At 37.4% G+C, this 16,660-nt stretch overlaps 2 protein-coding genes and 1 non-coding gene across 4 annotated transcripts; 1 reads left to right on the top strand and 2 right to left on the bottom strand.

The window, feature by feature from the left end:
- LOC131021667 (kinesin-like protein KIN-7J) lies at positions 1–4,559 on the bottom strand. Its single transcript, XM_057950920.1, has 13 exons — positions 4,355–4,559; positions 3,902–4,124; positions 3,709–3,798; positions 3,539–3,639; positions 3,358–3,471; positions 3,129–3,210; positions 2,944–3,011; positions 2,702–2,767; positions 2,489–2,613; positions 2,058–2,394; positions 909–1,979; positions 535–821; positions 1–462 (listed from the first exon to the last, which is right to left on the bottom strand). The coding sequence occupies exons 2-13, from the start codon at positions 4,089–4,091 to the stop codon at positions 138–140; spliced, it is 2,856 nt and encodes a 951-aa protein (XP_057806903.1). The 5' UTR covers positions 4,092–4,124; positions 4,355–4,559; the 3' UTR covers positions 1–137.
- A 505-nt stretch (positions 4,560–5,064) lies between these two features.
- On the bottom strand, positions 5,065–8,569 carry LOC131021666 (protein CHAPERONE-LIKE PROTEIN OF POR1, chloroplastic). 2 transcript variants are annotated; one of them, XM_057950918.1, is made up of 5 exons: positions 8,464–8,569; positions 7,220–7,403; positions 7,041–7,141; positions 5,936–6,380; positions 5,065–5,720 (listed from the first exon to the last, which is right to left on the bottom strand). In XM_057950918.1, exons 2-5 carry the CDS (start codon positions 7,351–7,353, stop codon positions 5,570–5,572), a joined length of 831 nt encoding a protein of 276 aa, XP_057806901.1. In that variant the 5' UTR covers positions 7,354–7,403; positions 8,464–8,569; the 3' UTR covers positions 5,065–5,569. The 2 variants fall into 2 exon arrangements, with proteins under 2 accessions (XP_057806901.1, XP_057806902.1); XM_057950919.1 differs by having other exon boundaries at positions 8,329–8,466.
- A 53-nt stretch (positions 8,570–8,622) lies between these two features.
- TRNAE-CUC (transfer RNA glutamic acid (anticodon CUC)) lies at positions 8,623–8,695 on the top strand. Its single transcript has one exon. It is a non-coding gene; the product is annotated as a tRNA-Glu (tRNA).
- The last annotated feature ends 7,965 nt before the right edge of the window (positions 8,696–16,660 follow it).

Here is a 16,660-nt window from a genome sequence, read left to right as displayed (position 1 = left end):
TCATGTAAATTTGTGATGTTTCTTCAATGCAAAAACAGGAGAGAGCAATGTGTGCAAAATTTCAGACGGCCCCTATCACAAATCAATAAACTATTACACATGCATCGAGATGCAACCATATGTATTGAAGAACATCATCATCGTAGGAGAGATCCAAGACTGCGTTTATAAGTGCAGATTCCGGTGGAGTACTTGGGCGTTAGATTCATCCCGAACACCTCTTTGCTCGGAGTCTGGCCAGGATCAAGAAACCCGACTAGCTTTGCAACAAGATACGCACTCTCGTTGATGTGGTTTATGTCTCCTGTCTTGGACCACGCCAGATTAGCCAGCTGCAGCCTTCTCATTTTGGTGTTGAGTCCGATTCCCCACCCCACGAAGAGTTTCTCTCTTTCCCTTTCTGACATCTTCTTCATCATCTGCTCACTCAACATCCGCCTCTCATGACGAAGAGTCTTTGCACTGTTCATCAAGAGAAAAACAGAAACTGAATAAATTTACTCAAAAACTGTGTAATAGACGTGGAAAGCGAACCTTGAGGAGAGCGATATGCGTTGTCCATCGACATCAATCTTCTCCCCTCGAGAGAATTTGTCCTTCAACAACTTCATCCTCCTTATTTCTACCTCGAGATAGATAGCATCAGTGGGATCACCTTGAAAAAGCATGAAGAAGTATGTTCTATGGACTAATGCAACATTGCAAGCATGCCAAAGTTCAATTATTTCTCTTTGAAGCCTCTTGAATTCTACTGGCCAACTTGTTAGACCTCTGCCTTTATCTTCTAATGTGATCATGTTTTTCACAACGTTCACCTTCTCCTGCACCCCACATATCTTCCTTCTCACAAACATGCATTTGAAAGATAAAAAGATTCGTAGTAATTTCAGAAATTAAACTGAACTCACTGATGTCTTAGTTGTTTCTTCTTCAGTTGTGGGAAGATCATCAGCCTTTTCCTTTGTGTCGGGAGAACAATTGTCACCACTCGAAGTTTCTCTTGCCGGTGTGGCGCTCTCTATATCACGTGAGTTTTCGGAGCGAGATTTGTGTCTCTCCGAACTGGAACCAGAGTTTAATTCACACAGTTTCCTCTTACACCTCTCACATTCTTTTTCTGGTGTGTAGTCTGTGATCTTGAACCATGGAGAGGGCGAGTCGGAGACAAGACTAGAGTTGCAGCTCAGACTTCTCACCAACCGCAAACTACTGTTGAGAAACGCAATTCTAGCTTGATCACGCGTCAGAGAATTCTTTCGAAGAGATGATCTAGCATTCTCAGGAGTCTGGCTGGAGCTACGATCATCTCTCTCTTTTGCAGGCGTTGCTGAAGTTGATTCTTCGCCATTGATCATTGTCTCTGAAGTAGGTTCTTGGCCTTCCTTGGCAGGCTTTGTCCTTGATGGTATTTCCTCCTTCACTTCCTCGTCATCCTCCAAAGAAGACGACGTGATTCCTTGCTCACTTCCATTTACATGCACCTTGCCTGCAGGAAATCGAGTGTTGTTCTGAAAATACGAGAAATTTGAAGTATTCTCTCCGTGTCTGCAGAACTCCTTGTCGGGGCAGTTAACTTCCCTGCATAAGTCGTCCAAATCGGCACTAGATTGTTTATCAATCTCGTGCCAACCATAAAACAGTTCACTCTCAGTGTAGTTTGGAGTATTTGATATGATATCTGGAGATGCATTGCTGTTCCCAAAATCAAGAAACGCAACTTTCACAGGTTGGTATTCTGAATTACTCCGACTCAGAACATCAGAGGTATCAGCATCGGAGTATGGAGGTTCATCCAATTTACAACTGGTTTTGCCTTGGACGTATACATCCGGTGATCGTTGCACTCGTAAATGAGGGTAGTTCCCCACTCCTACCTGTGTGACTGAACTTGCAGTGTCCCCAACCATTTTCACTAGTTCTTTAACTTGCGACTGGAAAATATCTCGTTGCAGAATTAGATCTTTGATCTCCTTCTCCAGCTGCAATTTTTTTGGTTTTTAATATATGAGATTCGTAAGATACAAGAAATCTGTCACAAGAAATGGCATCTCTTTTACCTTTTCAATCTGTGCATCTTTCTCTCTGAGTAATGTTGAGAAATTTCGAGGGGTGATTTTGGAGGGACTACTTCTCATCTCATTCTCTAGCCTTGCTAGCTCCTTCTGCAGATTCTTCACCAATGCTTTGTCGGACACAACTACATTGACATGTGCATAGGTAGGTACGTCCTTTGCACAGCTCGCGAAGTGAAGAGTGTTCCTTGATCGCTCAACGTGGCTACGAGCAGGGTTCATCGTGCATATGATGGCAGTTCTAGCATTTCCTCCAAGCGATGTTTGCAGGATTCGAGTTAGCTTGGAGTCTTCATAAGGTATGTGTTCACTTCCTCCCTGGCTGTATAGTTTGCAAACAATAGAATTAAGCTCCTCATTTTGTTTTTAAGCTCTTCAATTAAACAGATTAAACATAAATATGGCTGGCTACCTACCCCAGGCTGCTAATCACAGCTCCCAGAGTGACCAAACTGCGATCAACGTGTCTGCCCTTTTTGAACCTTGTTCCGGTAGATGACGATTGGGATACTCGTTCACTTCCAGCCAGATCAACGAAATTCTACAAGAATGTTGCAAATGAGAAATTCTGTACTTGGAAGCAATGAATCAATGCCTTACTAATGTTTTCATTTACACATATTGTGTACCACAGCAGCTGCAAGAGTGCTGGAGCTGTCCCACCCTAAATACTCGCGGGGAGAGCTTTCAATCGTCTGCAGCAACAGAGTCGTCATTTATGGAAATCATCAGTATGTTTTTTGCAAGAACTAAGACATAGTGTGATCAAATGCCATGCTGAAAAATAGGTAACGGTTCGCAACTAAAAGGCCAACACATTTTGATACATTATTATTTCCATGAATCAGGATATGCAGAAAACTTGTAATACCAGTCTAATAATCTGGTGAGATTGCGGGCTCAGTTCATTAGGCGATCCGTCTCCATTCTGCCCTTGAGCTGCAGCAACCATAGACAGAAAGAAACATTCAGAAGCCAAGGTACTCCACATTTGATGATGCTGGTGTTTGTGTCATAGATGAAGATTGAAATAATGCAAATGAACATGTTCCTTACCTTGACAGATAAAAAGCAGCTCGGTGAGATGATCTCGGTCCTTCAAGATTTCCTCGGTGAGATTCTCTACCACGGTTCCTCTCTACAGAAAACCATATCTATTAGACAATTGAAAATGCATTTCAAGATGAACCAGCAAAACACAATTCACATAGCATTTGGTAGTGTAATTGAATCTAGGTCATGCATACAGTCCAAAACAAGACTAATCTGGGAAAGGGGGCCTCACCTCTGGATCATCTACGAGTTTTAGAGGGGCGTTATCTGTGCTAAGCAGGTCGCGGACACATTCCTTATATATCTCCATAGCAGCGAACTTCACAACAAACTCTCTCTCCGGATGCTGAAAACCATCAGCTATCAGAGCTAATGATAAGCAAACCAAACATCAACATACATAAAAAGAGAACCTTCTGTATATACTCATATATATCTGCTACAGCACACTCAGTAATCCCAGTCATCGTATACGTCTTCCCACTGCTCGTTTCACCATATGCCAGAATAGTTGCTAAGGAAACACTCATCAGTACAAACACAGATTCGACCAAAAAAGAAGAAAACAAAACATATTACTCACAATTTACTCCATGGACAACTGAAATAGCAGCATCCTTGGCTCCTTCCTCGTATACCATTTTGGTGGAGCTATCACTCCTGAATACGCGATCTACATATATATCAAAGATTAAACAAACAATATATGCACCATTATTCTGATGATGATTCATTGATGCAAAATTTAACATGAAAGGCAAGTATAATTTTGTTACCAAATGTGTAGGCAGTGGGATAGGTGGACTTCCCAGAAGCAAGATGGCTGACATTCTTGTAAACAAGAGTATCACTACTGATGCATTCCCAATCTGAAACATCGTTGCTCGAATCGTTCAACGGCCTCAATCTCACACTCACCAAAATCCTCTCCCCATTCTCTCTGATCAACTCCCCTCCACTCTCCATTGTATAGCTAATATATAGCTGCCCCCTAAACTCCTGATCACAATCTTCAACGTTATTAATTTCCCGAAAAGGGAAAATAATGAAAATGACGTGAATCTTGCAACAACCAATATTGATGACATTGTGACCATTTGCAATCCTATATTTTGCATGTTCCTTTCGGTTCATGCATTATCATGAATTTCTAAATTTTATTGGATTAATGAATTGTGAAATATCATGAATCATGAGAATATTAAGGTTGTGGGGCTCATCAAATATACCTGAAAGGAAAATCTGATCAAGCGATTGTTTCCATAAAATGTTGGATTGTTATTGGTATTAGGAAACTAGGTTGATGATACAGACTCCCCTCCTTCTTAGCCGTTGTGGAAATGGAAGGGGAGGGAGGGAGGGCTAGAGACAGAGAGAGTTTGAGGGTCTTCAATTTCAATGGAAATGCAGTGGAATTGGGTTTTTCGGATTGTGAAATAAATTCCGAAGCTTTATATGATGCTGGAACCCACGACAAAAAACACACGTACATCTTTTCGATTCTGTTAACATAGGCAAATGTAATATAACCAATTTACCCAACCTTTTAACCGCATTTATTCGAAATAATTTAGCTAGTAGTAAAAGGTTAATTATTACTATTAGATCAAGTTTTGTCATTTCATTTGAGAATTTATTTTAAAGAAAAACGTAGAGGAAGGACATGACAAGCTCTTTAGTTATATCTATATAAATATTTACTTTCTTTGGATAGAAGTTGGTCAATAAAACAACATAATCCCTAATTTTGCAATGCATGATGACTGGAGGCTCATATCTCCTCTCATCTCCCCGGCGCCGCCACTAGCCATGCAGCGTTTCTAGTGGCGTCGCAGATCAGGATGACTGATATTTCTTTTTATTTTTATTTGCTTAACTAAAATTATTAAAATGTATTTTGAACTATTTGGACAGAAATCATGCCTTTAAATTGGGATAATTGTCAAAAATATTCACCAACGAATATATTTTCCATCATCTCATTAAACATTTACATGTTACATTGCAACTAGACAAGAATTCTTGTCTCTTTCGATACAACAGAACATGCTCAAACCAAATAATCCTACAAAAGGAGACACGTTCCTTGCTGAAACTGGTCCAACAACATTGATCCTCTTATTTGAGAAAAAAGATTATCTATTAATTATATAAATAAAACAGTGAATTAGCCCTTGGTGACAAGTGAGATTAACTCATAACAGTAGTCTCAAGGTTTCATGTAAAGCCATCTTCACAAAACTCAACAACCTTCTAAGCCTCATCTACGGAAAATTGTCCTCGCTACGTGATAAATTCAAACAAATTGCAGAGAAATCTATCCATCAATCTGTACCGACATTTTTTAACCGTAAGAATAGCAACTGGGAGCACATCTGATTCTTCCATTACTGCAAGAAGCTACCATTGATCTGAAAAACTTTGGTTATGTATAAAAGAAGTGATTATCTAAGATAAGTAGATGAAACCCAAAGGATAATGTAGCTTAGCAATGACGTCGTCACTTCCAAGCTTCTTGGCCCTTTGAGTATTGGTGGCATCACAGAAACCATCAAGAACGTTCCTAGAAGCCACGAAAGAGCAAAACTCCCAGCCCTGAACAAATATTGGAGCAGTTATCAGTAAGAAACCAAGCATTTGTTTCCAAAAGTCGAATAGTTATCTGATAACTACACAACAGTTTTCATTATTGCTTTGATGCTTCTTTTTCTTCATCATAAGACATCAGTCTTTGAAAACAGATGATAGTACTATTGTGTAATTGATGTAAGAAAATAACATTCTTTCAATGGGAAAAAGTGAGGACTTACCCATAGAGAAAAGCACGTAATTTGCTCTTGAGGCGATCATGAATGAAGTACATTGTGGCTATCAGAGAGATAGCAACTTGAAGTGTTGGGCCTTCTTCCGTTGGAAAGAGTACACTCAGCACTCCAAGTACCAAGAAAGCTATGGAAGTTTTTACAATGACCCTAGTGGATGGGGTTCTAAACCTGCTCGTGACAGCCTGGACATATTTATGCTGGGTTACTTCCCTGACCTTTTTCTTGACGTTGATCTTAGGGTTCTTCCTTTCGTAAAATTTTTGCATAATGATTTTATCATGTGCTGCTTCAATTGCATCCACACTGGCCTTGTGTCCTCCGTATGTTTGTATTAGGAAGTTCCGAGCAGCTTGAATTTCATCTTCTGAAGCTTCCTTACTGATGCCTAGTCGCTTGTAAGGATCCTTGACATTAATTCTAGGAAATATAACTGCACCAAGAGGGAGAAAATGGAATGAAGATTCAGAAAGACCAACTTCCACATCCAAAATTCATAATGCTGGAGACTGAGGGGTATTGATAATGCTAATGTGACTATATAGCTAGTGCAACAAGCAGTAATGAATAAGATAGGTGCAAAACATGTGATCAAAAGCCATCTCGTGAAACCAAAAATTTGAAGAGCATGCCAAGTATTACAATCTGGACCTCCACATCCAATATTTACAATTTTTTAAATGAACCTAGCTGGAACAATACTGTAAATGCAGTAGAGCATGTATAATAGGCATTCTATTCAATATTTAAGAAATTTCGGGGATGCTTTCACATATAACATTTGGGGCCAGCAATAAGCACATGAGTCCAAATTTACCATAGACATTAAACCCATAAGTTGCATAGAAAGTATAAATCTTTCCCTCTGCTTGACTCAATGAGAGGCTCAAATACATTAATGCAATTTGGTATAATTTTCTTAATCCTTGTAAAAGCACTAACCATCTTTTGTGCCCTAAGTTCAGAGAAACTCATAACAATTTCCAGAAAAAGTCATTTGCATCAAACAAAACTCTTTCAAGGAGCACATGATAAAAAAGGATATATAAAAAGATTATACAATAACGGGCCAAGAAAATATCATAAAATTTACCAGTTGAGTCATTACTAGAATCTCCAAAGGTAGCGTCCATTGCACATTTGACAGAAGGCACTCTCTGTTTATATCTCCAAGTTGATGCAGCCAAACCATTTCTACATGATTGTAATTACAAGATATTAGCGACGACAAGTTATGCATACAAAATCTATGTGCGAATTGAGACATATTACCTCTCCAAAAAAAGAAGATTTGTAGATAACCCAAAACTAGGCACAAACGAGAACTGCTTCTTATGTGATCCTAGCCCTCTTGCAGGTAAGCCCATGCTATATCTCAAGGGGCTACAAGTTAACCCAGATGACATCGCTCTTAGGCAAGTTTAAGCTGTTGCTAATTTCAGCGACAAATGAAAGGCTGCAAAGAACAACCAGAAAAAAATAAAACAAGAGAAGCAAAACATAGATTAAAGAACCTAAGGTGCACCAACTCAGCTTAGAGGAAAAACATAAACATGTTGTCAATAAGAGGGCATGCCCTTATACTGGCAATAATATCACGTGTAAAATACAATCAATAACAATGAAATGTAAGACAAACTGAGGAATGCAAATTAAAACAAGTTGGGAAAATCGCTAACATGACATGCATCAGAGGGATGCCCCATCAATCATCAAAATACTGTGCCTAAAGTAACATTTAAGTGAAAATTTGCTAGCCATTGCCAACAGATTTGGTCCTTGCCATGGATATTCTTCACCTTTGAAAATTCCTTTATGACTTCCAACACATTTGCATTGCATATGAAATCGCCCTACGCAAAGAAGTCCCAATACACAAAATGCATACCACTGCATCCTGACTCCTTTAACCACAATATCAATAGAAAATTCATTCGCTATTCTATTTGTTTATAATCTTGACAAGAAAATGCAGTAATCACAACCTTTAGCTCTCCCAGATTGCAACTTTTCCTCCCCATAAAACAGTAAAGCCTTATAAAGAATGTACTCTTTGTTCCAGAAAGCGAAGCTCACACTTGCTAATATCTTGTTTCTTCCCAAACTCTTTCACAACCAGTAAGCCTAGCTCAATTTCTATTGTGTTATTATCAATTAACATCTATGCTCTTTCCTTATACTAATTGATTCATCTGATCAACTTTTTTTCGCAAATAAACACTATTACCCAAACTAGTATAGTTGAACAACGGAGCTCAAACATCCTATGTCGTCGCCCCCAAAGGTGAAAAGCTACAACATACAAACCACGACTCCCGCACACAAATTTAACCTAGAATTTACGATTTCTCCATCAGCGTTGCACAAGAGGGTAATCGAACCTGTGCTAGCTCAACTTCAGCCAAATAAAATGAGCAATCGCACTACAAATGCAACCCCGTACAATTCTTATGTAGTCAGACAATGAAAATGAAAGGAACAGCAAAACATATTAAAGAAGCAAATTAGAGAAGTACCTGGAAGCAGAGAAGTAATCAGAGAACAGGCCGCTGTGGATAGAAGAGTTGGAAAAAGAGGGGAGAGAAGAGTAAGAAGTGAGAACTGGGAAGAAGGGTTTTTGGTTGGTTTCTTGAATTTATATTTTTTATATCTTATTTTGAGTTTGTTTGTGTGAATCCGTTGTAGTCTAGTTGGTTAGGATACTCGGCTCTCACCCGAGAGACCCGGGTTCAAGTCCCGGCAACGGAATTTTTTTTTAAGAGTATGCTTTTTATAAAATATTTTAAACTTTTCTTATTCTAATTTAATGTCTTTTTTTTTTTCCAATGATACTGTAAGCGCAAGTGTTTTCGAAGGTACTTGTCATTTAGTATTTATTATTCTAATCTAATGTCTGATTATTTCCAATGAAATTATAAGTGCAAGTATCTTCGCATGCACTTGTCATTTAACAGATCTTCTTTGCATGTTGAGTGATAGTGCGAGTATTTTACTATTTTTAATTGAAGTTGTTCGAAACTTTCTTTGTGCCAAGTTGTTACTTTTGATGAGGATTTTTGGTACTAATTATTACAAGATCTCTGGAGTGTGCATGTCTATCATTTTAGATTATCTTGACTTTAATGGAGCATGTTCGTGAGGAATATCTCTAGCCTTCGAGATTTTCTATTCGTCTCTTTTGAAAATATATTTGGAGTTTCTTCAAATAACCTTAAGTATATATTGCTAAATCCTATTTTTATTTAAAAAAATAAATTAAATAAATCAATATTATCCTTATTATATTAGTGCGTGGGTGGCCACAATGTGGCTGCATAGATTTATTGTTTCTCATTCGCATATTTTGTGCTTGTGAAAGATAGGTTTACTCCTCTGTATTTCCTAGTTGAGTTGTAATCTGTGCGTTTGGAACTTTGAGAGTTTTTATTTATTTCTGTTTGTCGTGAGGGGTTATGGGTTAGTGTCGGTACTCACACCTAGGCAAGTGTATGCTTAGGCATTGCTAGCTTTTACCACTAGTCAATATTTGGGGAGTTGCTTGAGCATAGGAATTGAATTCCGTGTAAGTCCTCATTAACTCATCTTTAGCTAGTGGAAAGTTTTCCCTACGCATGGCCCCACATGTAAGTGTGTTTACGCTGAACTGGGTAATCAAGTTGTATATGTTTGCTCTTATCATTATTGCTTTCTGTATAATCATAGTTTTGTTCGTCATATTGCTATGAGTTCCTAGTAATCTTTTACTCTATAGTATGAGTTTGATCTTTGTTGGGTATCTTCGCCTAGCCAGGGTTACACCTCTTGGTTCCCGAACCTCCTGTCTTCCCCACTTCGTGCTCAAGCACTTGGACCTTCTTCTTCTTGAACTCTTCTGCTCTTCCTCTTCTGCCTCTCATTCTCCTTCTTCAAATCTGTACCTGCAAAAATCAGAGAGCAAAAGCAAGTAAAACAGAAAAAGGAAGAGAAAGAAAATAAAGCAGGAAGGAACAGATTTGAATCTAGTGGGAAAAGTGTGCCCTTTCGGACACAGAGGCTCAGATTTTCCCACTGAGGCCACACACTCCGGCAGCTCAAAGACCAGCGCTCAAAGATGGAAGAGGAACTCGGATCGGAGCCCAACTCAGTCAGATCCAGCCGCCTAAACTCAGGAATCCGATGGACAGGACTCCGGCGACTCAGCAATATCACCAAACAGGAGACCTTTTCAGGAATCCGGTGATAATTCTCTCGACAGCAGGAAGCCCGCTCCACACAACCACAACACCGGAGATCAGACCGGAAAACACAGAAGGAATAGCAGAGCCTTCAAGGTTGTGAACGTCTTGAACAAAACTTCCCACAGTCGAGGGCTTTATACTCAGGATGGGGCAGGATCAGGGAGGTAAAGAGAGGTATTGGGAAAGGGATGTAATCCATTAATGGTGGTGGAGCTCGAGGAGAGAAGGAGGCAAAGGGTCGGGAGACTTAGGGTTTGAGGGGAGAGCAGATCAGAGCGGCGCAAGGGAAATGAGGGATTTAGGGTTTGGCTGAGAGGGGGTTGGGGTATAAAAGGGGATGGGCTTGGGCTTAAGAAAAGATTAAGGGGTGTTGGGCTTACGCGGGTAGATGGGCCTGAGCTGGAATAAAGAGTATTGGGCCAACAATCCACATATCCACCTTTGGCACAATAGTCTTTATGTCACCAGGGAGTGTGCGCCTTCAACTGAATTTATCATCATAGCCATTTTTACTATCATCCTATCACAAAGACAAGACAATAGAGGGAGAGAGAAATATTATACATATTTAACTCAGTCTCAAACCACAGAGACCAACCCAAGGGAAATCACCACATTCTCAAATCTGAAAGGTTATCATTGAAGACTCACAGACACAACAAAACACACACACATGCAGAGACAAAAGAAAACACACAGGAGCAAACAACAGGCAAACAACAAGAACAGAGCAGAGCTCAAACACAGAGCAGAGCTCGACACACAGAATACACAAGAGCATTATCACCGGATTCCTGAAAAGGTCTCCTGTTTGGTGATATTGCTGAGTCGCCGGAGTCCTGTCCATCGGATTCCTGAGTTTAGGCGGCTGGATCTGACTGAGTTGGGCTCCGATCCGAGTTCCTCCTCCATCTTTGAGCGCTGGTCTTTGAGCTGCCGGAGTGTGTGGCCTCAGTGGGAAAATCTGAGCCTCTGTGTCTTAAAGGGCACACTTTTCCCACTAGATTCAAATTTGTTCCTTCCTGCTTTCTTTTCTTTCTCTTCCTTTTTCTGTTTTACTTGCTTTTGCTCTCTGATTTTTGCAGGTACAGATTTGAAGAAGGAGAAGGAGAGGCAGAAGAGGAAGAGCAGAAGAGTTCAAGAAGAAGAAGGTCCAAGTGCTTGAGCACGAAGTGGGGAAGACAGGAGGTTCAGGAACCAAGAGGTGTAACCCTGACTAGGCGAAGATACCCAACAATCTTTTTCAGTAACTATTAACTTTTTCAACTTAAATTAAAAATATATTTGCTCAAATATTTAAATTTTTTATTTTTATTCTAATCTAACGTCTGACTTTCCCAATGAAACCATTAACCTTTTCAACTTAACAAGTTGATTGATATGACATCTATGCGTGAAGGAATGATCTAAAATATTCGAAACAATTTTCCGAAATTGAAGATATTAGTTTGAAGTATCCATATGCCCAATGCCCAAAAAAAATTCTAATGATTCGATGTCATTTCTCCTCATGCATAGATATATAAGGATTCATTGCTAAAAGAATCGCAAACATAAACTCAATTTTGTCTTTGGACATGTTTTTATAAATTAATATTAAAATAACAACAATTTTTTTAATATATATTTCCTCCGTCCCACGAATCTTGACACGTTTTCTTTTTTGGGTCGTCCCACGAATCTTGACACATTTCCAAATAAGGTAACTTCTCTCTCCTACTTTATCATTTTTATACTCTCTCCGTCCCAAACGAAATGTCATGTTTTCCTTTTTGGGCTGTCCCAAACGAAATGTCTTGTTTCCTTTTTTGGCAATACACTCACTCTCTATACTTAATATTTACATAATTTCCACAAACCCACTTTATCTACTTTATACACATTTCTTAATCTCTGTGCCGAAAAGAAATAGGACATCTATACAGCTAAAATACTAATCTACAATTCCTTAATTCCCGTGTCGAAATCAAACGTGTCAAGATTCGTGGGACGGAGGGAATATCAAATTAAACCTATTGGAGTATTAATTTCGACCTCATATAATATCGTCTCCTTAGTGATATGTGGTGAGTGTATGTTTTATATGGCGGTGTGGAAAAAAATCACGCCATGTCATTTTGTTTATAATTATCTTGGTAAAAATTTGGACATATTTAGTTTTTGATACAATTAAATTAAAAAATGTGTAGTTATTATACAGTATAATTTATAAAATAAATTGAAAATCAAAATTGTGAATCAAGAGTTTCTGAATATTTTAACAGCACAATTGACCCCATTATTTTGTGTGTATCACCGTGTACCACTCTTAATTTATTATAATTTTTAATTATATTTTCTTCAATTTTAATTTATTATGCTTTAATATTATAAAAAGATATAATTAACAAGGGTTCACTCATCCAATTAGGATTTATAATTATTTTTTATATTTATTTGAATTAATAATTGATTACACTACAAAAAAAAAAAAAAAACTTTTAATGGCGACAGTTTTTATCACTATATGTGCCAAAGTCGTCACTAAAACATCTCAGTGACAACTTGCAAATCTAATTATTGTAACCACCCATATATTCCTAGTATGTATCCACAAAATTTCATCCCAACCAAACCCCAATTACTATAACAATAGAATATAAGGCTGAAACCTCTTCACTAGAGCCAAAAATCAGCTCACTTCACAAAATTAATCAAATACAAAAGAAAAAACTACATAGTAAGATTTGCACATATCTTCTAAAATATTTGGAACATCCAAATCTTCTTCTCTGAGGCAGCTCATCTATTGTGATGTATTACAGGAGTTCATGTCCAAATGATTTTTTAATTGCACAAAATCTCGTCTCATTTAAGGATATATTTTTCCCAAGAATCATGTTTCTACCCTGGAATATATGAACATAGTACAGAACAATCATTAAACTGAAATTTTCCTCAATTTTTTCAAATAATCTCTTTATATGAATAAAACGAAATTAGAAACGGGAGCACAAACCCTGGCCGCGACAAAACCCACCCTGCTGCTACTGCTGAACCCACCTTGCGCCACCACCGTCGGCTGTCGCAGTTCGCACCACATCCCATTCCATTTCAGAGACCGAAAGGTATTTTGCTGAATTTGTGGGTATTAGACTATTAATTGAGGTAATTTTGTTTTGTTTGGTGTTAAGCGTTCGTCAAGAACAGGGGGGACTTTGCACTCTTTATGAGATATTGAGGGGTTAATCGCCCACAATTAAGAGATAGGAAGGTAAATGTGTTATAGAAGGTTGTTGTATGATAGGATGCTATTTGCTACTTCTCCCTAGTTTATATGATATTTTCAGATACAATTAATAGTTAATTTATTGAATTGATGAATCCTAATTAAAATTGAACACATATATAAACGATAAAAGATTAGTATTTGATTTGATGAGCGATGAGTTGAATTGAATTAATTGAAAAAGTATAGAATAATACTCACCGTATTTTTGATTCAGCATATAGGTAGCTGGATGAGATCTTCTGTCCCAATATTTTATGTGTACCACTCTTAATTTATCTATTTTGTGTTTTTATAAAAATAAAAAATATTATTATATTATGAACTTTAATTAATATTTATCACTAAAAATTGAAATTTTAAAAAATTATATACCCTAACTTTGAATTAATGAACCCAAATAACACTATAAGAAAAACAGGTTCTTGTGACGACAATCAGAGTGATAATAAATATTTTGTCACTACAAACGTCTGTATTGTGACACCAATTTTTGTCATCACAAAATACTGTAATAGTGACAAATTTTATTGTTGTCAATAGTTATTGTCACTATATGTTAGTGACTACCATAATTTTATGACTATAAATATGTTACAACGGGGTACACGATCGAGTGAACTTTTACAACTAAAACTTAAAATAATCGAAGCTAGAAACTGAACTAAGAAAATAAACAAATTAGAAGTAATAAGGAAGCTAGAACGAAATTACAACAAAATAAAACAAACGTGATAAAAGGCGTCGAGTCGAGGTGAAACTCTTCTCGCAAGAAGATTATCGCCCCGATAGTGCTCACGGTGTTGGCGAATCTTCCCCAAAGGTAAAACGACGACGTCTCGTCGGATGTAGCACCACAATCCAGCGAGCTCCGGCGAACAGATTAGGATCAAGAACTGAGCAATATGCAGTGAGAGTAAGTGAGGAAGTGCAGACTTTCGTAGGGGTGTAATGCCATGCTCCTAGTCCTCTATTTATAGGCATCTCAACAAGTGGGAAATTAAGTCTGCATTATGGGAATTAATCCACATAAAAACTGCTGGATGTTACACAATTTGAATTCTGAAAGGTAGAGGCTGCTACAGCTCAAGGCTTGGGCGGGCTGAACGGATGGGCTTCTGTTGGGCTGAAAAACACATACAATTGGGCCGAGAATTAACAATCCAAAAAGCCCAAAAGTATTTTATCCAAAAAATTATATAGTTTGGACCCAAACACCACCCAAAGCACCAATTGCCAAGATCCAAGTCCTTGGCCGTGGCCCGTACCCGACCCGCCCGTCTGATCGATCGGCGGCGGCGGCGCGCGCGAGGCCAAGGCCTTCATCCAAGCCCACAAGTTATTAGCTCCATGAGCATTGCTATTCTTATACTACAAGAGTATTCTTCCCTTGTTTTCCAATGTGGGACAATAACACTTCACAAGTGTTATTTCCCTTCTCAACATCCAAACTTTGATATACAATATCTCACTCACCGGAAATCGGTTTTGAGACTTCAAGTATACCACGTTCATCTACTCGAGACGTAGATTAACATCCACTAATTATTTCAATTAAATAACAAATATTTAATTAAATAATTAATTTCAAAAATGGTCTAAAAACCATATTAATTTCCAACAAAATATATATGTAGCGACAATAAATATGTATTTTGCTTAATAAATATTATAATGAAATAAGAAATAAAAAAAAATTAAAAATATTTAACGATGTTAAGCTTCCGTCAGGATCAAGGGGTTTTTTGCACTTTTTATGAGATGTTGAGGGACTAACAGCGCACAATTAAGAGATAGAAAGATAAATGTGTTAGGGGTTGTATGATAGAGGGCTATTTGCTATTTCTCCATGTTTGTATAAACATGTAGTTAGTGTGCATGCTAAGAAATTCGGATAAATTAACCTTTTCCATTTCCAATTTTAATTTAGAATGATGAGCATATATATCTCATGTTATGTGTGATAGACTAGTTGAAGACAACGGTGCTTGTAGTTTAAAAGCTTTGGATTATGAACAATAACATGACCGGCAACACATCATGCATTCTCCTACCAAAAATGAACCCAACTGTTCTTCTTTTCTTTACATACTTTGAATCTTTGCTTTACTTACTATACAAAGAAACGTCATTAATTAAAGCATCATCCTATTCCTATTCTATAGCTTCTCTCTTTTTCTACATCATCATAAACATAACATAATTTTCACTTATTTTACCCAAGTCGTCGGTACAATGCATGATTCTCGGATTTCAAACCAAAGTTCATTTCTTTTGAATGGTCCCCTGTCGACGCAGCTTTTTGTATGTATTCGTCAACTCTCGACCTCTGCAATTATGCTCATATGGCTGCATCACCACAACCCATCAAAGACACGTCACCTAAATAAAGACACCTCTCTTACTAACACTGTAATATTCTAAGGGTGTGTTCTTTCTTATTGATAATTAGTTTATCATGGAAAAACAAGGAATATTAAAAATTTGTGTTTTTAAATGCCTTATTTCTTTTCTCTTATTTTCTACTCCATAAAAGAGAATTTCGCTGTTTTGTATTTCTTCTTTTCACTTTTAGGAGGAATAATATTATCACTTCATTTTTGGTGTGATGATATAATATTATTCCTTCTTAAATTAAGTGAAAAGAAGGAAGACAATTAAAGGCATAAATTTATATTATCTCTCATTTTTTTATGATAAATTTATCAATAAAAAAGAACACATCCTAGGAGAACTGGACCTATTTTTTAAATTAATTTGAATGAACATAGAATTATGTGAACAATAGAAAATGGTTGATTGCCAAATAATGCACCACCTTCCGCTTAATTTTGCCATTTCTATTACTTTTGACTTGCAAATTAATTAGACTCCTGTCTTTGAAATTTGATACGATATTTTCTACTTTAATGACGTAGTAACATAATTGAGACGTAGATATGTCGCATGTGTATTGATGACGATGTTTTAAACTAATACACGACATAATCGTCCAATTCCACAAAATCTATTTGTTGAATATTTAGTTTAATTAAATACTCGTTGTTTGGTTGTACATGGTAAATCTACGTATCAACGGTCGAAAAGAACTAAAAGGTGTATATTTTGCTACAAATACAAAAATAGTGTCTTAATTAATTGCAATGATTTAATACTTAAAAAAAGAAATTGCAAATTGAGTGAAAAGTGGCAACCTTACATTATTAACAGTAATGAAAAGAGGGCAGA

The sequence above is a fragment of the Salvia miltiorrhiza genome, chromosome 4, assembly GCF_028751815.1.
Source record: "Salvia miltiorrhiza cultivar Shanhuang (shh) chromosome 4, IMPLAD_Smil_shh, whole genome shotgun sequence".
Lineage (NCBI taxonomy): Eukaryota > Viridiplantae > Streptophyta > Magnoliopsida > Lamiales > Lamiaceae > Salvia > Salvia miltiorrhiza.
Note: the sequence above shows the minus strand (reverse complement) of the source record. Positions and strands in the feature narration are given on the sequence as shown.